General features: G+C 33.4%; 1 protein-coding gene across 1 annotated transcript in view; it reads left to right on the forward strand.

Moving 5' to 3' along the window:
• The window catches only part of IL1RAPL2 (interleukin 1 receptor accessory protein like 2), a gene marked incomplete at both ends in the record, with an annotated part of 1,059,270 nt that overhangs the window by 1,013,467 nt on the left and 20,331 nt on the right, over positions 1-25,472 (forward strand). The window contains one exon of the mRNA XM_081278297.1: positions 18,490-18,635. Coding sequence (XP_081134423.1) covers positions 18,490-18,635 — 146 coding nt within the window. The remainder of the gene's footprint in view (positions 1-18,489; positions 18,636-25,472) is intronic.

A 25,472-nucleotide genomic window follows, 5' to 3' on the forward strand; every position in this document is an offset into this window, starting at 1 on the left:
TAATTATATGAATCTAAAGTAATTATTTCTCTTTCCTTGCATATGACTAAGTGGGCTTTTAAAAAACAAAAAAACAGTTTTATTGGGCTTAATTGACATAAAATGAACAACACAAATTTAAAGTGTACAATCTATACAGAGTAATTGATACATGTGTACACTTGTGAATTATTATCATTGTGAAGATATCATACCCACATTTCCTGGTGCCACTTTGAAATTCTTCCACAAGGCTTCCTGTCATGATAAATGGTCTGAATTTTCTAGTGTTCTACCTTTTTTAAACAGAATCATATAGAAGATATCTTGTTTTTGTACAGATAATTTAACCCAATTAGTTCAAGATTTATTTACCCTACTATATGTATCAATAGTTCATTCCTTTTTTTTTAATTGATGAGTATTGTTATGTGGATATGTAACAGTTTAGTAATCCATTCACCTGTTGATGGACATTTGCGTTATGTCCAGTTTGTTTCTATTTCAAATAAAGTTGCTATGAACATCCATATACATATCTTTCTATGCATATCTATTTCCATTTTCTTGTCTAAATATAAAGACATAAAAGGGATAAATTATATAGTGTTTAACTTTTTAATTAATTTTAGCTATCTTCCAAAAATAAACTTTATTTTTTAGTGCAAACTATAACAAATGTGTTTTTAAATTATTTTGATCCACAACATTCATTGTTTTGGCTTTTAGTGAGTTATTCTTGTTATTAGTCCACAAGTAATACTTGTACATATTTATGAAGTACAGTATGATAATTTAATGCATCTACACATTGTACAGTGATCAAATGAGGTAATTAACATTTCCATTTCCTCAAACATTTATCATTTTCATGTGTTGGGAACCTTCAAATTCTTCGAGAAGAAACCTTGATTTTTATAGTAATTTCTAACTTACAAAAAACTTGTGAAGATATTATGGAGCGTTCATATATACCTAATACTTAATTTCTCCAATTGTTAACATCCTAAATTGCTATGCTACATTTGTTATAACTAATTAACTAAAATTGATACATTATTGTTAATTAAAATCTTTTTTTACAATTCCAGTTTCCTTAGTTTGTCTCCTTCCTTTTTCTCCTCCAGTATTATTTTTTTAAGAACATACCTAAATATATTCTAAAATGGTTATACAATTTTATAAAAGATGAAGTGAGACACTGCTTGTGTTGCTCTCTAGCAACAAATGATTAGAATTGGTTGGAAGACAGGGCTGGGGTTGTGTCTTGGTGGTACAGCACTTGCCTAGCATGCATGAGGCACTGTGTTCAATCCCTGACACCACATAAAAATAAACAAATAAAATAAGGGTATTATGTCCATCTACAACTAAAAAAAATATTTAAAAAGAATTGGTTGGTGTCAAAACATATAAACATGAAGTAATTAAGTCGAGAAGAAGCCAATGTACCAGGTGCCAAATGAGTCAACAGGCTAGTAAGTGCTATAGAAGTCAACCTTTCAGGACTTGCAAAATGCTATTGTTTACTTGATTTTTGTTACATCCCCTCTTCCACCTTTCCCAACACCCACCTGTGGTTTAAAAAAAAGACCATATTATATTTACAGTGGAGGAGAGTTATAGAAAATTTATTTTGAAAATTTCACACAACCAAATTACTAACTACAGACACTTTAGGAGAAATAAAGAGGCAGAAATTTCTGGCCAACAAAAACATATAGTTGGCCATTTTGTAATATTAATTGTGAGATCTGTGATTTATTTGGGAGCTTGAGTGGGTTCCAGCATTCCTTCAGGCTATGGCCATTTATGCTAACCTAGAAGTTAACTACTAGACCCTGTCTTCTAGCCTTCAAAGCTAATGTCCTTGTAACAAAGCATACAAGATTTTTATACAGCCTGACAGATTGGAACAAATCAGGCAGTTTATAATAAAAAAATTGCTAATCATACTATTACTAGAACCAAGAGAAGACATATATTCTTTCACAGACAATTCTTACACATTGTCTCCAAAGGAAATAACTCTGAAGGTAAAACACTGTGGATTTTAATTGGGGGATTCCTCTCGAAGACATTTCTGTAAACAAAATTTAATTTTGAAAGCATGGCTCTCCTTCAGAATTTTCTCTGTCACTCCAGGTTATTATAAAAAAATACTGTAGACTGGATAATTTATAAATAGTAAAATTTGTTGCTCACATTTCTGGAGATTGGAAAGTCAAGGATCAAAGATACAGAAGATTTATTGTCTTGTGGGACCCTGTTCCTCATAGATGGTGACTTCTTTGTGTCCTCATAAGCAGAAAGAACAAAGGAGTTCACTTCAGCCTATTTTATTATAAGAGCACTATCACATTCATGAAGTTGGGCCCTTCAGGGCTTAACCAATTTTCAGAGGCCTCACCTCCTAATCCTATCATATTGAGTATTAGGTTCTAACATATGAATGGAGGCACTAACGTTCAAACTCTAGAAGGGATGTTTTATTCAATTATTATTTTAATTGAATTATAGCTCTTATGTTGTGCACACGTGTCAAAAGTCTATTGCTTTAAAAAGTGGGTAGTGATTACTAGGCATTGAGAAGTGCATGTGGGGGGATGGTGGTTGGATTTGATCAGTGCACAATGTACACATGTATAAAATATACTGAATTCCAATATTATGTAAAACTAGTATATGTTAATAAAATTTTTAAAAGTACATTGCCAAGTAGATTAAAAGTGGGGATATAAATAAATAGCTCTCAGGCAGTTGACTTATGGAGAAGCTGTCCTAGAGGCGTAGAATCTGGCAGGAAGACTAGCCCCTCGGCCTAGGTTCTCAATTTCCTAGGCAGCAGCTTGATCCTACAAGTATGTGTTGCAACTTTTAATCTCTTAGTATTGCCCCAAAGGAATGGAGGATTTTTTTAAATCACTCAGGGGAAAGATTTGGATACACACCGAGGGCTTGATATAATGTCACTCAGATTTCAAAAAGTATCACCTCTGTATTTAGCAGATTCCCTGAAGCTTGACTAGCATATGAGATGAAATTCTGGCCAGCATTTTAGAGTTCTCATTTGTTTGCTCTCTGGGTCATTTTGACCACTGAGGTCTCTAACAGCTCCTGATTTGCAGCTCATTGCCAAAGCACTTAGACCCTGCACTGGGCATACACATTCCCCTTTATCTCCCTTTAAGCAAAGATTGGCAAAAGCCTCCCATGTCTCTGATGTTGCTAAGAGATTAAGTCCCAAGAAAATCTGAGCTCAAATGTAGCATCTATTCACAACTGCCAGCCTGTCCCAGGCAACTGCATCAGAACCCTTTCACTGAATCAAGAAGATATAATTTGTAGAGATTGTAAGGAAATTATTTTTGTGTGTGCATCATTGCAGAAGCTGCAATTTTGCAATTTTTTTTCTATAGTTTTAAAGGCATTCCAACAAACCTCTCTGCAAACTTCGCCATGTCTATTCAGAGAAGTCAAATAATTGTGCAGAGGAGATCCAGTGGCAGCCATCATCAGAGGATTTTCTGATTTCTATACCTCTGTTTAATGAATAGGAACTGCTTGCAGAGTGGCAACAGATAGTTCATGGAAAGAAGTAGCCTTTGGGGGTGAACATTCTAGAGAGGCCACTCCAGTTCCACACCTCTATACAACTTCCTTTTAATTAAATCTTAAAGCTTAAGGATTAAAAAATAAGAATTTGCTAGTGTGGTATGTCTTCCACAGTGCCAATAAAAAAATGCCAGAAAAATTGAACCAATCCTATTAAACAAGACATAATAGTCTTCAAGATTGCCTGCAGGGTTGTGAATTGCATCTGATTGTTGAAAGAACCTGCATGAATTTTAAGACAATTGTTTTGTCCCAATGGAGAGTAATTTTCAATTATAAATCTATCTTTACAAATTGCCCTGTCAATACCTAATGTTTTCTTCCTTAGGCAATACTGTATATCATTTTATAAAATATTTTATAATTCGTGACCTGAAAAAATTCAATTTATCTTAAGTTTTTTTTCAGAAAAGCTTCTCAAAATGCAAATAATTTCATTTATATTCAATTCCTGAAAGGCTGCAGATTGAATATAGGCTTTGTTTTTAGTTTTGGTTTCTTTACTCTTGTTTTTACTACTTTGTAGTCTTCTGTTCTATCAATTACCTTAACATATTCTCCTTCAATGAGTAAAATACTCTAAAAAGAGGATATGTGATATAGGATTGAAAAGATTTTATTCTTGAAATAAGATGGGTATATTGAAAAGACCAAAAATAACCTATTAATATTCCCTTTTTTAAAAAATATGGAGCTGTGAATAAGTAGTTTGTCCCCAAAGTACAGTCATGTGTAACTTAATGAAGGGAACAAGTTCTAAGAAATGCACTGGTAGGCTATTTTATTGTTGTGCAGACATATCCTAAAGTGTACTTACACAATCAAAGATGGCCATTATGTCACTAGGTAAGTAATCTTATGGGATTACAGTTGTATATATGGTCTATAATTGACCTAACCCTTCTACCACTCATGGCTGTGTAAAGGAAATAAATGGAGTCCAATGCAGCCTAAGGTAAAATGATAGGCCCTTTTTTGGCAACTGCACATGCTTTTTCAGTGCCTTGAAGCATTCCACATACCCTTGGTCTTCCAGAGTTGAGCTCCAAAAAATAGTCTTCATTTTTCCCATCCTCAGGTTATTCATTGGAAGAAGGAAACCTGAGTAATAATTTTGACTTGGATTTAAATAAATCTCAAAGCTTATCACATCTATTTGTTAATGCAGATTTTGTAACTCTTGAAGAGACTTCCATAGAAAAGATAAACTTCATAAGCAGCATGATTTTACCTAGGGTCAGACTTAATTGCTGGTTATTTGAAAAAACATTTTTTGGAGGAGTAGGTGCTAATATCCATGGTTCCACAGTGGGTTTTAGGCTTGATCTATGCATAGAATATTCAAAAATACTTAAAACATACCTAAGACTATTTATCTTAAAAGGTTTAGATACTTAAATTTGTCAATTTAATAACTGGACTCTAGATGCCCAGCTTCAACTATTTTGTCTTGGATTATAAGTTTCTCTAGACAAGAACCTATAGATAGTAAATAATAACAACAACAATAATAATAATAATTTTATTTCTTATTTTAAAATACACAACAGATTATAAAGGCATTTTGCATCCTAAATCATTTTGGATTTTCAAAGTAACAATCAGAAATAAATAGCATTATCTTTATTTGGAAAATAAATAAACTGAGGTTTAGATACTAAGAAAATGCCACCCTTGAACAGTTTACAATTCCTGTGAGGCTAGATTGAATTCATCAAAACACAGTTAGCAAGAATCCTCAATTGTCCAGAATGTCCCTGCCTAGGACTAAAGAGTAAAAACCAGTATAGAATGAGAATAAGCAGCCCCACCATTAATCAGGCTGGGAGGACAGACAGATAAAGCCAGCTACAAAGTTAACAGAAAACAGTTTCTCCCTGGGTCATGTAGCAGTTGTAAAATGCCATAAGGAACCCCTCGTTCCTTGAGTGATTACTGCTTTCCTTCCACTGAGGCCCGGACCAGCTTTGCTATTTACATTTATTACTGGGAATACCCATTGGCGAAGACTTCCTACCTCACGACAGAATCCACTCCCTAGTTAATTCCACTTTCCTCAAATTCTACTTCAGAAAGTCCAACCAATCCAGAATTTGCCACTACTTCCCTAGGCCCTCCTCAGGACCTTTCAGTTAAAACATAATTGTTACAAAAGATTATTTTTTCCTTTTTTCAATCTAGGATTGCTCTATCCATAGTTTCTGGAGTGTCCTCCCTTAGCACAATGAGTCAATAAATATGATTTTGTCAGAATATGGACTTGATGGTGGTCCTTGACTAATAAGTATTTAATAGTGAAATAAAAAAAACAATAAGAGACATAAAACTGAGATTTTGTTTAATTAAAAGGTTTCTTAAAACATACCTGCTACACTTCATCTTCTCAGTCATCACTCCTAGATGATGATTTTGTATAATTCAGAATAATGACCCAGAGATGCTGCTTGATACTTAGACATCAAAGGAGGACTTAATTTAGTTTAAGGAGTCATTTACAATAAATTCAAGTTGGACTTAGACATTTTAGAATTATTTACCTCAATTAAGAAACCAATAGGATTTTCTATTTAAATTTCAGGTAAATAAAAAATTCAATTAGCTACAATCCCCAGTTCTGAACAATCCCATTAATCATGATTTCACTAATATTTCATTGCATCTGTGTTCCTTATCTGAATACTATTTTATCATTCCGTTCCATGGTTCTTTTAGATTTTTATCTTTAGGAGTGCAGGGAGCAGCAATAAACATAGACTAGCAGAGTATAGCAGAACAGATTGTTTCTTACTAATACATACAAATGGTCCCCAACTTACAATGATTCAACTTATGATTTTTTTATTTTACAATGGTGCAAAAGTGATGCACATTCAATAGAAACTACTTTGAATTTTTAATATTGATCTTTTCCCAGACTAGTGATAAATGGTATGGCATTCTCTTGCTATGCAGGGCAGCAGTATAGAGCTACAGCTCCAAGTAGCTAAACCATCTAAGGGGAAACAAGTGATAACTCTGTAGTATTCTGTGTCACTACGCTAGCATGTTCCATATGGGTGGTGTATTCAATGAGTTTTCCACTTACAAAACTCTCAGCTTATGATGGGTTTATTGGAACATAGTCCCATTGTAAGTAAAGGTATATCCACAGTTTCTGAATGGTGATAATGGGCAGATACTGAAGAGTGTGGACTGTGGTGGTCAACATCTTTGTAAATAATTAAAAGTACTGCTGCTAGTAGAAGAAACTAGAAAGTAGTTTGTAACTTCCCTGATAAAGTAGTACAGTTGTCCTCAAGTACCCAGTAGGGATATCCCCCAAGACATCCTGCAGATACAAAAATCCACAGATAATCAGTCCTTTTTAGAAAATAGTAATGGTATAGTTATTTGCACATAACCTAAACCAATTTACCATATACTTTATTTTGCATTTAATTTGTTTCAATTCATATATAAAATATAAAAAGTATACACATTAATGGAGTAACATGATATTTCAATACATATTACATTGTACAATGTTTAAATCCGCTAAACATATCGCCTCGAACACCATTTCTTTATGGTGGAAACTTACAAAAATCCTTTCTTGTAGCTTTTTAAAATGTACAGAATGATAGGCTGGGGTTGTGGCTCAGAGGTAGAGCATTCACCTAGCATGTGCAAGGCACTGGGTTTGATCCTCAGCACCACATAAAAATAAACAAAGTAAAGGTATTGTGTCCAACCACAACTAAATTTTTTTTTTAAAAATGTACAGAATGATATTGTTATTTGGTCACCTTACTGTGTAATAAGATACCTGAACTTCTCACTCCCATCTAACTGTAATTTATTATACGCATTGATTGACCTCTCCCAATTCCTCCCTGCCACCTAGTCTCCCCATACTATGGTAACCACCATTCTACTCTCAACTGTTATGAGATAAACTTGATTCCACACATGACTGAGATCAAATGATACTTGTCTTTCCCATATAATTTAAATCATCTCTATATTACTTTTGATGACTAATTCAATACAAATGGTGTATAAATAGTTGAAATACTGCATTCTTTAGGGAATAATGGCAAGATAAGAGTGTGTATATATTTAGTACAGACATCTTTTCTGAATATATTTAATCCTCAGTTGGTCAAATCCATGGATATGGAACCTACTGATACAGAGAGCTAATTTATACTACTTTATATTTAACTCTTTTCAACACCATAGCTAAATCTTATTAGAGGAAGTCAATAATGAAAGGTAAAGTATCATAGTTTGAGACAGTATTTGCTTTATTAATGCAACTCAGTTCACCACAAGGCTAGGCACATAGAACTTTCAAAATATCTGTTTCATGGCATGACCTTGTATTAAATTGTACAAATGTAGTCTTGTTAGGGTTACACACATATACTTTAAATTTTAGAGGAGATTTAAGTCCATGATAAATGTGAGGGACAGGTAAAGTTCTCATATACTCTTGACCCCCAAGGCAGCCTTCCCTGCTATCAATATCCAGTATCATATTATTTTATTTGTTATAATCAATGAAACTTCATTGACACATCTTTATCACCTAAAGTCCATAGTTTATATTAGAGTTCATTTCTTGGTGTTGTTCATTCTATGGTTTTGACAAATGTAAAAGGACATGTTACCTATCATTATAGTATCATATAGAATAATTTCACTGACCTGTATATCTTCTGTGTCCCACCTGTTCATCTCTCCCTCTGTTAAAACTGCTGGCAACTTCTGATCTTTTTCCTGTATTCAAGCTTTTGTCTCTTCCAGAAGGTCATATAGTTGGAGTGATATAGAAGGTAGCCTTTTCATCTTGGCTTCTTTTACTTAGTAATGTGTATTTATGGCTCCATTTATTTTTATGACACATTACATTTTACAAAAAAAATCATATTCACTTATTCACTATACCTTTATTGAGTTCCAATGATGCCACCAGCCCTGTGCTAGTTGCTGATTACACAAAATTAAGGTTCAATCATACCCTAAGAGTAACTCTAGTATAACATTTTAAGACACAAAGATAAATGAATTATCTTTTATTTGTTAGGCATAATTTTTATAGTAGTTTTATGGGTTTATGAAAATGAGCAGATAATAGCGTAAATTTATGTTATGTGATTTTTACCATAATAAAAAGCAAAGATACAGAGAAAGTACAGAGAGTTCCTACCTACCCCCTCTGTGCCTCCTCCCAGTTTTCCTTATTATTGCTATCTTGCATTAATGTGGTACATATGTTATAATTAATGAAATGTTTAACATTAAAGTAACATAAGAATAGTTTTACTATACTAAAATTCCCTGTTTTCTGCCTACTCATCCTTCATATCTCCTGCCTCAAATCCCTCTTAACCAGAGATGTTTTAAATATCTACATCTATATTGTTGCCTTTTGCTAAATATCATATGATTATAATCAGACTGTCTTTTCAGCCCTGTTTCTTTCAAATACTAATGTGCAGTTAGGGTGTCTTCTTGTCTATTCTTGGCTTGGTAGCTCATTTCTCTTTATCACTGAATAATATTCCTTGTGTGGATGTATCCAAGATGTCCATTCCCCTATTGAGTAAACATCTTGGTTGCTTCCAGGTCTTGGCAATTATAAGTAAAACCGCTATGAATGCTGTGTGTAGGTCTTTGTTTTAATATAAAATGCAATTGATGGATCATATACTAGGACAATATTTAATTTCATAAGGAACTATATTGAAATATCTTTCAAAGTAACTGCAACATTTTATTTTCCCTTCAGCAATGAATGAGAGTACATGTTGTTACATATCCTTGCCAACATTTCTTGGTGTTAGTATATTGGATTTTAGCCATTCTAGTAGGATATACAGTTATTCCAGCACCATTTGTTGAAAAGCTATCATTTCTCCACTGAACTACCTGTATTTCTTGGTCAAAGATCAATATACTATTTTGGGGTTTACTATTTGTGGATCTATTTTTGGGTTCTATATTCTGTTCCATTCATCTATTTTTCTGTTACTTTATTGATACCATACTGTCTTGAATAATTTAGCTTTATAGTAAATCATAAACTCAAGTGTCATTTCTCTGATTTCATTCTTTTCAAATATCATTATAGTTTTGCTGGATCTTTTGCCTTTCCTGATAAGCATCTCAATCAGTTTTCCAATATACATAAAACAACTTACTGGATATTTTATTGGGACTGTGTTAAATCTACAGAACATGTTGGGAAAAGCTGACTCAACAATATTGAGTTTTTCTATCCATGAATATTAAATAGCTGTAGTTATTTAGAACTTTCATTTCTTTCATCACAGATTTATAGGCTTCCTCATAAATATTATACATATTTTGTTAATTTATGCATAAATATTTCAAGTTTTCTTTGTTCTCAATTTAAATGGTGTTGTCTTTAAAATTTTAAATTCCAATTATTCATAGTTGGCATATAAGAAAGCAATTGACTTTTGTGTTCTAACCTTGTAATCTACAATCTTGCTGTAACTGCCTACTAATTCAAGGAGATTTTCATTGATACTTTGGTATTTTCCCATATAGAAAATTATGCCATTCACAAACAAAATTTATTTTCTTCCTTATGAATCTGTATATATTTTATTTCCATTTCTTTTCTTCATGCATTAATGCTTCCAGTATGATTTTAAGGAGGTGAAGTGAGATAAAGGAAATAGCCTTGCCTTGTTCCTGATCTTAGGAGGAAAACATTAAATTTCTCACAGTGAAGTAAAATGTTAGCTATAAACTTTTCATAATTTTTTGTTTCATGTTGAGTCAATTCTCCTCTTTTCCTAGTTGCAGAAAGTTTTTATTATGAATGGATTTAGGGTTTTATCAAATGTTTTTTTATCATTTATTGATATGACTATATATTTTTTTCTTTAGCCTGAGAGGATGGATAATTTTAATTTGTTTTTATTTGTTAAATCAGATCTGTATACCTGGGATAAATTCTACTTGGTCATTATGTATTATTCTTCTTACACATATTAAGTACATTCAATTTGCCAACACTTTGCTGAAACTTTTTAAATCTATGTTTTATGAGAGACATTAATCTGTACTTTTCCTTTCCTGCAATGTATTTGGTATTGGATTACTGTTGGCTTCAAAGAATGAGTTAAGAAATGCTCTCTCTGCTTCTATTTTCTGGAAGAATGTGTAAGGAATTAGCATATTTTCTTCTTTAAATGTGAAACACAGTGCTGTTTTAGAAGACTGTAATTGATTCAATTTCTTTAATAGTTATTGGCCTATTTGGGTATCTATTTCTCCTTGCTCAAGTTCTGATATGTTTTAGCTTTCAAAGAATTTCATCTAAGTTATCATTTTTGTGGATTTTAGTGGTTCATTATTTCCCTTTAGTGAACATGGTATCAGTAGTTAAGTCCTCTCTTTCATATCTGATTGTCATAATTTAATAATTTGTGACTCTACTTTTGTTTTCTTCAACTCTGGATAGAGGTTTGATGTGGTTTAGATATGAGGTAACCTCCAAAACTCATGCTTGAGACTGCAAGAAATTTAAGAGGTGAAGTGATTAGATTATTACCTAGTCAGTGGATTAATTCACTGATATGGATTAACTGGGTGGTAACTGTAGGCAGATAGGATGTGGAAGGCATACCTTTGCCCTTTAGCTTTTGTCCCTGGGGAGAGGAGCTCTTTCTGCTTTCTTATTGCCTTTTCTTGAGCTTCTTCTTTCTGCCACACCCTTTTGCCATGGCTTCTGCCTTACCTGGGGCCCAGAGCTACAGAGTCAGCCAGCTGTGGACTGAAGCTCTAAAATTATGAGCCAAAATAAACTTTTCCTCCTTTAAGTTGTTTTTGTCGGGTCTTTGGTAACAGCAACAACAGCAACAACCAAAATTGGCTAAAACAACTTTCATCAATTTTATTGATTTTTTTCAAAGAACTAGCTTTGGGTTTTGTTGATTTTTTATATTGTTTCCTACTTATAATTTCATTGATTTCTGCTCTGATTTTTATGATTTCTTCTGCAAACTTCGGATTAAATTTGTTTCCTTTTCTAACTTTCTAAGATAGAAGCTTAATATTTGTTTTAGATCTTCTCCTTTTCTAGTATATCCATTTGCTGACATCAATTTCCCTTTATGTACTACACTTACTGTATTCTACAAGTTTTAAATTATATTTTCATTTTAATTTATTTCTTTTTAAAATATTTTTTAGTTGTCAATGGACCTTTATTTTTTTTTATTTACTTATATGTGGTGCTGAGGATCAAACCCAGTGCCTCATACATTCCAAGCACTACCGCTGAGCCACAGCCTCAGCCCTTAATTTATTTATAATTATGATTAAATTTCTCTTGAGATTTCTTCCTTGACCATATTTAGAAATGTGCTATTTAATCTCCACTCTGGAATTCTACAGTTATATTTTTCTTACTGATTTCTAGTTCGATCTTATTGAGGACTGAGAGCATATGTTGCGTTGTTTATACTCTTTGTATGGCTTAGAATGTGATCTATTTGGTAAATGGTTTATATGAACTTGAGAAACATGTGTTTTCAACTGTTGTTACGTGAAGTATTCCATAAATGTTTATTAAATCCTTTTGAAGCTGGTCAGTTCAACTATATCCCTACTGATTTTCTGCCTACGAAATACATCCATTATTGCTAGTAAGGTATAGAAATTTTCAACTATAATACTTGATTCATCTATTTTCCTTTGTGGCAACATCAGTTTTTGTGTTACATATTTTAATATTCTAATATATGCATACATAGTAAGGTATGTTATGTATTTTTAGAAATGTCCACTTAATAATGGAAGGTTCCTCTTTATTTCTGATCTGGTTTGTCTGAAATTAATATATAGCTTTGTAGCTAATTACAAATATTTCTAATATGGTCTATCACTATCTTTTAAATATGTCTCTGTCTTTAAAGTTAGTTTCTTACAAACAACAAATAGTTGGTCCTTTTTCTTTTAACCACTTTGACAATCTCTTTTACTTGGCGTAATTAGATCTTCCACATTTATAGTGATTATTGATATAGTTGGTTAAATGTCTACAGTATTGGTATCAGTTTTATATTTGTGGCTCTTTTTCTTTTGTCTTCTATTCTTTTTCTTCCTTCTCTGGTTTTAATTGAACATTTTATATTATTAAATTTTCTCCTTTCTTATATCATTTACACTTAAACATTTTTGGTAGTAGCTTTAGAGTTTGCAATATACATTTTTAACTAATCTAGGTCCACTTTGAAATAATACCACATTCTTTCACATGTAGTACTGGTGCTATAAAACTGAGTATTCCCCATTCATTCATTCTGTCCCTTGTAACTCTGCTGTCATTAATTGTGCCTATGTATAAGCTATAATGAACATATCATTTCTATTGTTTTGAATTACCTTGCCTTTTAAGTCAATTAAGTATAACAAAAATATACAATTTACTTTTATTTTCATTTAGCCATGTTCTAACACTCTTCTTTATGAATATTCAAACTTCTGATACATAAGATTTTCATTTTCTCTAAAGATCTTTTTTTTTAATAGAGAAGTGAGAGAAAGAATTTTTTAATATTTATTTTTCAGTTTTCGGTGGACACAACATCTTTATTTTATTTTTATGTGGTGCTGAAGAACCCAGCACCCCGCACATGCCAGCTGAGCGTGTTACCGCTTGAGCCACATCCCCAGCCCAAGATCTTTTTAAACATTTTTATTTTCTACTGGTAACAAAGCCCCTCAGCTTTTGTGTGTCAAAAAAGTTTTGTTTTACCTTAATTTTTGAAGAATAATTTAGGCAAATCATTTTAGGTGGGTGGTTGTTTCCTTTCAACACTTTGAATATATCACTCAAAATTCTTCTTTTACAAATTGTTTTTAAATAAAAATATGATATTTCTTTTATGCTATTGCTCTGTATATAAGGTATTTTGTTATTGTTTTGTTTCTATTGGCGTCTTTCAAGACTTTTTTTTGTATTTGATGTTTTAAAGTTAAATATCGTGTTACAGTCTTTTTCATTCCTTTTCTCTTTGCATTTCAGTTCAGCATTTCTGTCATCATATGTTTAAGTTCACTGATTCTTTTTTTGGCTACTTCTCATCTACAGTCTGTCAAAAGCATTATTCATTTCTGTACAGTGCTTTAATTTCTAGCATTTACTTTTGACTCTTAGAATTTTCATTTCTCTTGTTCTATTACTTATCTATTAACGTATATTGTACAGTTTCTCCATCAGAGCCCTTAAAAATTAATCGTAGATTTTCTTTTTTATATTTTCAGTCTCTGATATATCTATGAGGGCTTTTGTCGATTCATTTTGTTGCTTTTTTGCATGCTTTGTAATTTTGTTATTGTTGTTGTTGTTGCCATTGTTCTTGTTGAAAATCAGATAAAAATGTATTGGATTAAATAAACTGAGATTAATAGGCCTTTAATGTGAGACTTTCTTTTTATCTGGCTAAGGGTTAGGCTATGTTTGCTGTTCATTATAGCTGAAAGTATCAAAGAATAAAATTTCCTCTGGTGTCCTAGTTTTTGTCTTCACTGTTTTGCTTGGTTTTGCTAGAAATGGTTTCTTAAACAGGGTCTGAGCTTTGCAATTATTTAAGCTAAAGTCGTTTGTTATCACATAGGAGTCTGATTGAGATAGTGGCAATCATTCCATAATTCTATGATGAAGTTTTAGTCTTTTAATGAGCCTATCCCCCTGGACTGTTATCATCATAAATGTTTCTCAGGTTCACCTCCCTTTAGGTAACACGGGAAAGCTAGAGGGGCCTGAAGTTGGGTGTTTCCCTTTTTCCTGTTAGGTTAGGCCTTGGTAAATTTTAAATAGTTTAGGTTCTGATAAACTAGTTTCCCCTGAAGGCAGGTTTTTGAAAAGGAGAACAGAATGTTCTGGGCTCATTTTTTAAATGATTACCTTTTCCTTTCTACCTGCCTGAAGCATAAGGGGACCTTTATCTAATTTTCACCCTGAGAACTGGTTCTGCTCCTCTAGGCTCTAGGCAAAACTTATGAAAGTGTGAGGTCTCTAAGATTATGTACCATGGAGTTTTTAATTCTTAAGTTCAACCACAATGAGCCTCTAGAAATTAATCAATTTCATTTTTAAAAAAATTGTCCTAACTTATGCATAAAAACATAAACATGGTACATATTAATGAAATACAATATGATGTGTCAGTACATGAACTCATTGCATTCTATTGTAATCCAAGTGTTTCTGCTGGTACTGGCACAAACTCTTGAGATTTTAATACAAGTACACACTGGGCAGGAGTTTGTCCTGTGACTTCAATTACCTAATGAATCTAAGAAGAGTTGATAATTTTCCATTAGTTCAATATATTTTTGTGTGAGGAAGGGAGTGACAATTTCCACACTCTAGTTAGAACAATTGGTTAAAAACTAATACTAGAAAGGGTATGGAAATTGTCACTCTCTTTCTCACATAAACACAATATCTTTATTTTGTTTTATTTATTTATTTATTTTTATGTGGTGCTGAGGATCTAACCCAGTGCCTCTCACATGCTAGGCAAGTGCTCTACCACTAAACTACAATCCCAGCCCCTAAACTTACTTTTGAAAGTAGCAATTTCTGTCCCCTCACTACTACATTAAATAAATAATTATTTTCCCTTGTTCACTACTACATTAAGTTGCTTTAAATATTAATTATTGGACTATTTCATTGTCATATCATCCCCATGGATATATTCATGTGTCCAAAACTCACCAAACTGTGTCAAGTACATATGTGCAAATTTTTAGTATATAAATTATACCCTAAAGAAGCTGTTTAAAATAAACTCAAGGGCTGGTGCTGTAGCTCAGAGGAGAGCACTTGCTTAGCACATGCGAGGCACTGGGTTTGATCCTCAGCGTCACATAAAAATAAACAAATAAAATAAAGACATTCTGTCCATCTACAACTACAAAAATATTTTTGAAAAATAAAATAAATTCAAATGTGTGTGGCTCATCCCTCCCCACCCTATGTAAAGCCTTTTAATGAGATATTTCTGAAGTCATTTGAAATACATCCCAGGATTCCCTCACTTGTATCCCCCATTCAAAACCCATTTCTTTAGTGTTTCTCTTTCATGCGTTTTGCAAAAACATGCTCCTATCTTCTCTTACAGAAAACTCCCCACTTTTCCTTTTGTCTACCCAGTTTCCTAAATCTTTTGTAACTAATTTAGACAGTATCTTCCTCCTTTGAAATTCTTTTATAAGCATGACTGTATCACCCTGCTTTACTTCACTTTTCCTATGTTTTCAACTGTTTTACTTTTATCTACTCATTTGAATTTTAAAGCTTAATGGAGTAAGAGACCAGGATTTTTAAAGTTTACATTTCTCTTATACCAAATATCTCACCCATAGCTAGACACTTATTAGAATCTGACAAAGAATCATTGATGGATTGTTATATATCAATATTTGGTAGGAAATTGTGACTGCTCTGCAGAGTGATTTGTACACATAAACACCAACCTGCTATTTAATTCCAAAAAAGCAAGTCACCTCTAGGTTTTTAAGAGCTGATAATTAAGACACCTCATATATATTAATAGATGGACCAAGGATCATTTTTCAAATCCTCTCTCCAAATTCTTTCTGTAGCTTGTGAAGAGCTGTTTTTGGAAACTGCATTAGAAACACAGAGGGAAAGGTTTGGTCGTGAGGAACAAGATCAGCTTTCGGCCCTGTGTTTGGCAGAGGTTGTGGCTGACTTCCCTGTGAAGCTTTAAATCAAACTGAATTTGTGGTGCCTAAGCAGCTTCTGGAACTACAGGAGGGTTATCCATTGCAGGTTATATAGAGCTAAAATAATTGAATATGGTGAGATTTATCAGTAGTAGGGAGGAAATGGAGGGAGCAAATCAATGTAAACCTGAAGATAGTAAATTCCCAATTTTTCCTTGAGGAAAAAATATAGAAAGGGGAAACTATAACTTTAGTTAGAAAGAAAAACACTTATCAGAAAGACTAACAGTAAAATGTACTTTCAAATATTCAGTTAAGATTTCAGCAGCTCAGAAGGCTAGACAGGAGGATCACAAGTTCAAGATCACCCTCATCATCTTAGCGAGGCCGTAAGCAACTTAGTGAGACTCTGTCTCAAAAAAATCAGTTAAGAAAACCTTATACTTGCTTTATGTACAGTGACAGTACATAAATGTCATGGACAAGAGAAGACTTACTTGAACTACAAATGCTAGTATTCTAAACTCTCAGGCATGGACACTGTTGGAAGAGAACAGAAACAGAGTTAATTTTAAAAGCATGTCTACTATAAATAAAATTTGGGCTTAAGATTTCACTGGAGATTCTCAGACTCTGGAAACTCTCTTCCACCAACCCTACTTTAAGCCCTTCCTTTTCTCAAAAGCCAGAAGATATTAAGCCAAGTCAACCCGAAATATCAATAAGTATAAATACAAATATTTTTGTATAAGTCAAAATCTAAATAATCTACCTTCAGATAATGAAATGTTTATATTCAGTAACATTCCTTTGCATTTGTAGAGTGCTATTTACTTTTCAAATCACTTTAACCCATTTCATTCTCACAACAAAATTAAGCATATGAGTTTTTTTTCTCCAACTTAAATATGAGTTAAATCAAAGCAAAATTTAGTTAATGATTTTTTAAGGATCCAGCTTGAGTTTCAATGAGAGGCCTGTATTTAGAACCCAGATTTTTCCTGAGCACAATTGCCTTTTCCAACTTATGCACAGTACTGGTAACTCAGGGTTCCTTCCTAAGCTCATATTCATATGTCCACAATGAAGATAAGAAAAATACATTCTACTGTCATGTGTAACTAAAGAGAACACATAAAAATTAATAAATAAATGAAGGGCAAGACAGCACAAAACAACAACAGAAAAGAATTACTTTTGGTTCCCCATTTCATATGAAATATTTTATTCTTACAAATCTGTGTATGTAAGGACATGTACTAGAACCAAAATGCAGGATTGCCAGAACTTTGTCACATGATTGTCTCCCTCTTTGGAAAAAAGCAGCAGAATAAAGAAAAGGCAGTAGGGTACCCAGTTTCATCTTGCTCAGGAGGTAATACATTGCTAGTAAGAATATAACACTTCAATAATCAAAAGCTGCACCCCTTAAAAAAGAGTTCTGGAAAATCAAGTTCTCTCCAAAGAATAACTATTCCTGGCTATTATAGACCCTTTGCAACTTCATTTGAGAAAGCAAATACCTGAATGTTACATAAAGCATGTTACTTCCCATGAGTTGGCAAAGCAGAAGGGTGATTGTGGAGCATTGTCTGGAGAAATCAGGGCCAAGGTAGAGGTGGGATGAGCATCACTGGGGAGATTAGGGAGCCTGCCACATTAGTGCATTAAATAACAAGCAAGAGAAAAGAAGAGAAAAAGCTTCTCACTGATATTTGAAAATTGAAGGCCATTAAACATCTTTGGTTTACTTTTCATATGGCAACCATTTACTGCCTAAAACTGTGACCTCTAATAACAAAACCTATACTTCTAAAAATTTGTTTTTCCTTCATATCATAATATAAAAGTATCCAATTAGTTCTCATAAAATCAGTTTAGAATATGGAAGCTAATATTCCATCTTTTTGCCACAGAAACCATGTTGGCTTCATTTATCATGCTAATATTTTGTATTACTGAGTTCCTCACTTTTCTTTCTTATTTGTCCTTCAGTCAAGGTACACTTTTGTATTTTCTTATTTGAGGGTCCACATACAAATAAATCCAGGCAGAACTCTCTGTGGCCATCAGAGACTTATGATGGGAGGATTGTGTAACAATTTGTAGACTACATGGATGCTTTCTACCCAATACAAACTTATTAAAACAAGAATACTGTCTTTATTTCAGACTCCTCAAAGAGCATCTTGGAGAAAAAGAAGTTGAGTTGGCACTCATTTTTGATTCAGTGGTGGAGGCTGACCTGGCTAATTACACCTGCCATGTAGAAAACCGAAATGGACGGAAACACGCCAGTGTTCTTCTGCGTAAAAAGGGTACTTATTTTTATAGCTATAACTTTTTTGTTTAGTCACAAATAGTTTAAAGTTGTGTGTTTAATAGTTTAAACTTGTATGTTTTCTGGCTTTATTGCATCATAGAGTATCAATTTCTGTTAATCATTTTGTGTCTTCAAGGAACAATATTTCTCATGTACATAAAATGCCTATGATCTTCAGTATCACTAGGAAATAAATAAGTAAACTAAGCCTTATTATATGTTAAATCAATTGAGATGAAATGTACCTGATTATATTCATGTTACATTAAATGGAATCCACAGATTCATTCAATATTTTGTCTGTATTTCACCTTCATATATCTTATGTTATTTAAATATAATGATAGGAATTGTATGAAAAATTTGAAAACCGCATGAAAAACAAAGTTGCTTGTTTATTTTCTGAATAAAACTTAAATAAAATAATTAATAGTGTCCTATAACCTTTCAATTATAACATAAAGTTTATAAGCTATATTTTGTAATATAACCTGGTGTTAAGAGGCCTTTCATAGGTCAATATATTTCTAAATAATTTGGCATTTATGGAAATCCCTATCTAGAATCAGATCTAGACTGGATAAAATGTTTATAAAGGACAAAGAAAAGAAACTCTAAATTTACAGACCTAAGATCAATCTCAGCAGCTAAAGAAGTTTCTAAATTGGCTCTTACCTTGCTATGACTCTTGATTACTGCAAGAGGCTAAATACTTTGTGTGTGCATCTGGCAAAAGTTTTGTAAATGTAGCAGAACAAATGTTCTCAATCAGTGTTCTTGTTGCCTAGGCTATAGAGCAATAGAACAATTCAATCAGCAAGGTCACCATTTGTACATCCTGGCCAGGATGGAATTTCTATTTTCCAGCCAGCCTTAATTCTTGAGCATGACCAGAAGCTCTGGAAGAAAATGAGAAGTGTCATTATTCCAAGAATAATGCTTCTCTCTCTCTAGCACCATTTCTTAATTCTATTGTACTTGATTCTTTCTTAAAATAAAGGAGTACTTAAGTATAAATGAGTCTAATACAGAAAGTAAAGTCAGGAGATCCAGGTTCAGCCATATGGTTCAGTCGGATTTTTTGTCTGATTATGATTCCTGAATATTAGCTTTCTCATCTGTAAAATAGGGGTTATAATATCTACCTTCTTGAGTTACTTTGAGTTCAAATGATAATGATATGATGGATGTGAAATTTATTATGCCTAAATAATTTTTTATTATATGAAACTTGCATAATTTCTCCTATGTTATCCTATGCATTAGGAAACCACTTAGTCCACCTACATGAAGGGCAGGCACTGACCATGTCCAGGTACCTTATAGCAAAGATCACTTCATTCCTGTCCATTTCAGTCTTATTTCATGTTCAGAGATTCTCCAAGCCAGAGATGCTGCTGTACTTCTGTACCTTTAGCAATTTAGGCAGTGTCTGGCCACTAATAGGTACCTTGAATATATTCTGGTCAAATAAATAATTAAAATTATATTTTGTCATTGAGGATTCATGTATAGCAAGCACCATGCTTACTGTGAAGAATAGACTGCTGAATAAAATAGATATCCCACAAGTCTTGTGGAGTTTGTAGTCTTTGTGGAGGTGAGAATGCAAATAAAGCCATACATTAAATATTAATAAAAAATTCATAAAAGATATATATAGTGTTACAATTAGAAACCGCCTATTAAGAAAAATATTGAGGGTACTATAATTTAGCCAGTGGAGACAGGCATAGTCTTATATTAGTTTTCAAATAAAGTCATCACTCTTTAATAAGTAAAACAACAAACAACAGTCCATAAAATTTCTAGAAATCTGACTCTGTCAAATAAGACACTCTGTAAAACTCTGCTACCTCCTATAGTTTCTACAAGAAAACCTATCTAAAATTATGAATAATTGATGATATCAATTCTCATCTTTCTAGTATTTAAATATTGGGGTTCCCAGGTTTCAGGTCTCTTTGCTCATTGGCCAGGTAATTTCATTCAGCCTCCATCATGTTTTTGCTTACCATATATGATGAAAACTCCAATATTTATATCACTAGCCAGGATTTCTCACCTGAACCCCAAACTTGTATATCAATTTGTCTGGTCAACTATGCCATTTTGAGATCTAGTAGCCATATCAAATTTTGCTTTCCCCAAACAAGATTTCTAATTTCTCCCCTCTACAAATCTCATCCTTCAGTCTCCTTCTTTATCTCCATCACCATCCTTCTGGTTGCTCAGGCCAAAATTTGTGAAGTCATTCTTCACTTTACCTTTTCTCTACCCACATCCTGTATTGAGCCCATCAAAAAAATCCCATGGCTCTACTTTCAAAGCCTATACAGAATCTGATCACTTCCATCACTGCCCCCACTGTATTCTGATGGACCAGCACAAATTGAATGAAATCCCAAACCTGAACTATGACCTATAAGGCACTTCACAATCTACTTATTTTTCCTCTTACTTTCTACAACACTCTGTCTTAATCATCATACACACTAGCCCCCTTTCTATTTCTCATGCTCATTAAGTACAGTCCCACCTCAAATACTTCACACAGGCTATTTCCTCTTCCAGAAACACTCTTTCCTCAGCTATCTCCATGACTCACTCCCTTATTTCACACAGTTGTCTTCTTATATATTACCTACTCATTAGGTCTTCCCTGGCCACCATATATGAAATATAATTAGCTTAATTTTCTTTTTTCTCTAACATGTCTGATTTCTTTTTATTGTTTCATTATATTTGATATTATAATTACATATTTGTTGGCTTCTTTTCTTCTTACCCCGCTACAAAGTAAACAGCATGAGAACAGGGACTTTACCAGTCTCATTTATCATTTTACCACTAGTATATAAAACACAATAAGTGCTCAAAAATATTAGTTGGATGAAAACTCTCCTCACAGAGGACCAGGACAGTGGGGGTAAGAGAAAGATAAAAGGATTAATACAGAGAAGATTTTATCTGTGCTCTTGTCTTAACTACCGTCTTCCCTGGTTTACCAAAATACATGTTTTCCTTTCAAAAATTTTTACTTTCCAAGTTTTTATTCTCTTATTTGTGTGTGTGTAGTGTTGGGGATTAATCCTAGGAGCATTCTACCTCTGAGCTATATCTTCAGCCCTCTTTTGTTTATTTGTTTGTTTTGAGAAGAATATTCCTAAATTGGCCATCCTGGCTTGATATTTGCAATCCTCCTACCTCAGTCTCCTGTGCCACTGGGATTACACTTGTGTCCCACCATGTCCACCTATACTTTCCATGTTTCATATTGAAAACTCAAAGTCCTCGGGGACTTGGCAGGTAGAGAATGTTTTTTAAACAGCCAGATTAAAAAACAAAAAAAGAAAACATAGATTAAAGAAAACATCTCTTGCTTTAAAGGGGTTCTAGAAGATTTTTACCATGCTTACTAGAATGTGGGTTCATGTATATGAGAGCTTGAAAGTTTTCAAGACGCTGAAAGGCTGATTAGTAAACATTTTCATTTTTAAGTATTAATATTCATTTTTGAAACATTGTAAACTCCAACAAAACAATTTTTCACTCTCAGTACACCAGTTTACCCTCTCCATTCTAGGTAATATTTATTATTATTTTTTCACTTTTTCATCCTTGCAAAAGGATACAGTTAATCTTTTCTCATTTAGTCTTATTAGCAGCTCTCAAAAATATGGTAGAACCCCAAAGAAGAGCAAAAATCCATATGATTCTACCCTAATTATTTTAGTCAGACCAAAGTTTTGGTTGTCTTGAGAAACTTCAGACATATCCTTTGGAGTTATATCTTTTTGGTTTTATCTCAGCATAGACTGATCTTGTTGACTATAGATTTCCTAACTAGAGTATGAATATGGCTTTTTATGGAACAATAACTTCTTAATGATCTGTAAGTCAAACATCTTAAATTTTCTAAGTGATCAATATGAGAAGAAAAGTAATTAATCCATTCATAAACTTAAAAAGGCCTTTTGAAAAATGAAAACTCATGTCCAACATACCCAATTAACAGGGTCAGATTTTGTAAAAACAAGATGCCCTTTACCTATGCATCTTCAACCTACACTTACCACTTTCTTATTCTTAGATGAAACATTAGTCAGTAAGTACAACTATACTTCGGTATAAGGTCTGTCCTAAATGTTTTTTTCTTTTTTGGTATGCCGAGACTCTGATCTTAAGCTAAAGAAATTCTCATAATTATTCCTCATTCTCTGCAAAGAAAAAAAGATCTTTACCACAAAACAGATACGTATCACTGTACCTCTTTTCATTTCAGTCTTCTTGTTATGCCCTGACTCTTCAAAGTATACAGAAAGTTTTCTTAGTGTATTCAGGTTGCCATATAATTTACCTAAGATCAAGTAATTTATAAAGAACAGAAACTTTATTTCCCACAGCTCTGAAGGCTGTAATGTCCAAAATTAAGGCACTGTTAGATTCATGTGTGGTAAGTATCCAGTCATCTTTTTTATATAAGAGAATATCATAATGGCCTTTACAACCCATATTTCTGCCAATATTCAAATCAACACCACTTAGGTAATATCTAAGAATATTGAGGCTTTCCCTACAGAACTATTATTCTAAGCCCTCCCCAAAATCTCTCAAGGCTCCTTTCATAGCAATGGACCTCAAAACTCTATCCATTACCCAAAAGCACTTCCACATTTTTAGGTATTTGTTACAGTAGCATCCTTCTTCTCAGTACCAATTTCTGACTTAGTTCATTTGATTGCTACAGCAAAATGCATTAGACTGAGTAATATATAAATAACCAAATGTATTGCTTGTAATTCTGGAGGCTGAGATATTCAAAATTAAGGTACCAGCATATCTGGTGTCTGGCAAGGACCCTTTCCTCAGAGATGGGATGGTGCATTTTATGTGTTCTCACATGGCAAAAGAGGTAACAAGTTCCCTCAGACTTCCTTTATTTTTTTTTAACTTTTTGTAGTTGTAGATGGACAGAATGTCTTTATTTTATTTGTTTTATTTTTAATGTGGTGCAAAGTATCAAACCTAGTGCCTCACACATGCTAGGTAAGTGCTCTGCCACTGAGCCTCAACCCCAGACCTCCTTTATAAGAGCACTAATACCACTCATAAAAGTGGAGCCCTCATGACCTAATCGCCTCCCAAGGGCCCCATATTTTATTGCTATAACTTTGGGGGTTGGGTTTCAACATACGAATTTTGAGAGGACATGAACATTCACATAACAGGAAAAAGTCCTCAGGTTAGGATCTCCTAACCTGCCTCCCAAATTATAAGTCAGAAGAGCAAGTTCAAACATTCCCAGCCCTCTTTCTCTCCGGTCTATTGGCTTCAGGTGCTATTTGTTCCATTCTGTAGTATCTGATGTTTGTATTCATGGTAAAGAAATAGGTAGGTTCAAAGTAAGAAGATTTAAAAAAAAAAAACTATACTTGTACTTTGGGTGCCTAGAAAAAGTTACAATCCCATCCCATAAATATTTGCTGTTCCAACTACAGCTATCCTCATGAACAGTATACAAGTACAGCCCAAATAAAATGACTTTCAGCTTCACTGTCAGGGAATGTCCCTAGAAATATAGCTCCTGCTGAGATACAAAATGGCAATTGAAAACAGAAGACAAAAGAAAAGCCAGGTGTTATTTGGGTGATGGCAATTCTCCCCTCTGATTATAGGATAGATGTTTCCCTTTTGATGTGACTGCCTGATCAAAGAATACAGGTTGAGTCTCGGAGCCTAGGTCCATAGTTTTCAACTTAAACACCCATCATTATGTAATACTTTTCAAAGACTTTTTCTTATAAAATGGACTCCAAGATCACAAAGGTACTTTTCACACCATAGTTTTCTTCCATAAATTTACTGCTGAATAAAGTGTCTGCTTCTTGGGAGCATAAATTGTTTCTGCTGCTGAATTTTCCCATCTACCTAATATAAATTCTACTCTGTAAATAACAGAAATTGGTGGTAAAATCCCCATTAAGTGACTTTGAAAACAGTTAACGCTGTTCTGACCAGAGAGAAAAATGTGAGGGGGGTGGGCAGGTGTAGGAGAAAGAGGAAGAAAGAGAGAATAGCATTTATATCATAAAATAAACATAACAGGATAAAAACATTTTGGATTAAGTCAATTAATGCCCTAAAATGAAAGAGAAACTGATTTTCAGAGTAACACAAAATTGTATTGCTTTCAACATAACACTGGCTATTAATTATTCATAACTGATGTAAGACAGTAAGAAAACAAATAAAGATTGGTGATTTGCATCTCTACAGAGGTCTCTTTGAGCAAGCTTGGTTTATCTCCCACATAGAGGTAGGCAGTGTAGAGGAGAAGAAGCAGAGCTAATTTGTGGTGGGAATTATTTTTTCAAATTAAAATTTGCTTAATATCCAAAATGAACTCCTTTTGCAACAGATAGATTCCAATTTTCTATCACTGCTCATTACATGTCCCCTCATAATATTCCTAATTGATATAGTTTGTACATCATACCAGTCCCACTCTCTTCCTTTCTTCATTCTTCTCTCTCAATCTTTGCTCAAAAAAGGTGACCTTTGTGATTTTTATATTTCCACTCCATGATATTCCTTATTGGCTGGCCACCATCATCTCCTCTCTCACTCCACTTCCTTTACAAGACTAAATTCCCTTTCTCCACACAAAACCTAACATATTTTTTATAAAATGGACTCCAGGTATCCCATCCTTTCTCCCCTGCTACAGCTACAAGATTCTGTAGTACCTCCCCCCATTGATGTTTCTGAGAGCTACCTAGTTCTTTCATTCTGTCTGATAAATTGTAGTTTATCTTTTCACCTTGGAACT

Source organism: Spermophilus citellus, assembly GCF_964194105.1.
Source record: "Spermophilus citellus genome assembly, chromosome: X".
Lineage (NCBI taxonomy): Eukaryota > Metazoa > Chordata > Mammalia > Rodentia > Sciuridae > Spermophilus > Spermophilus citellus.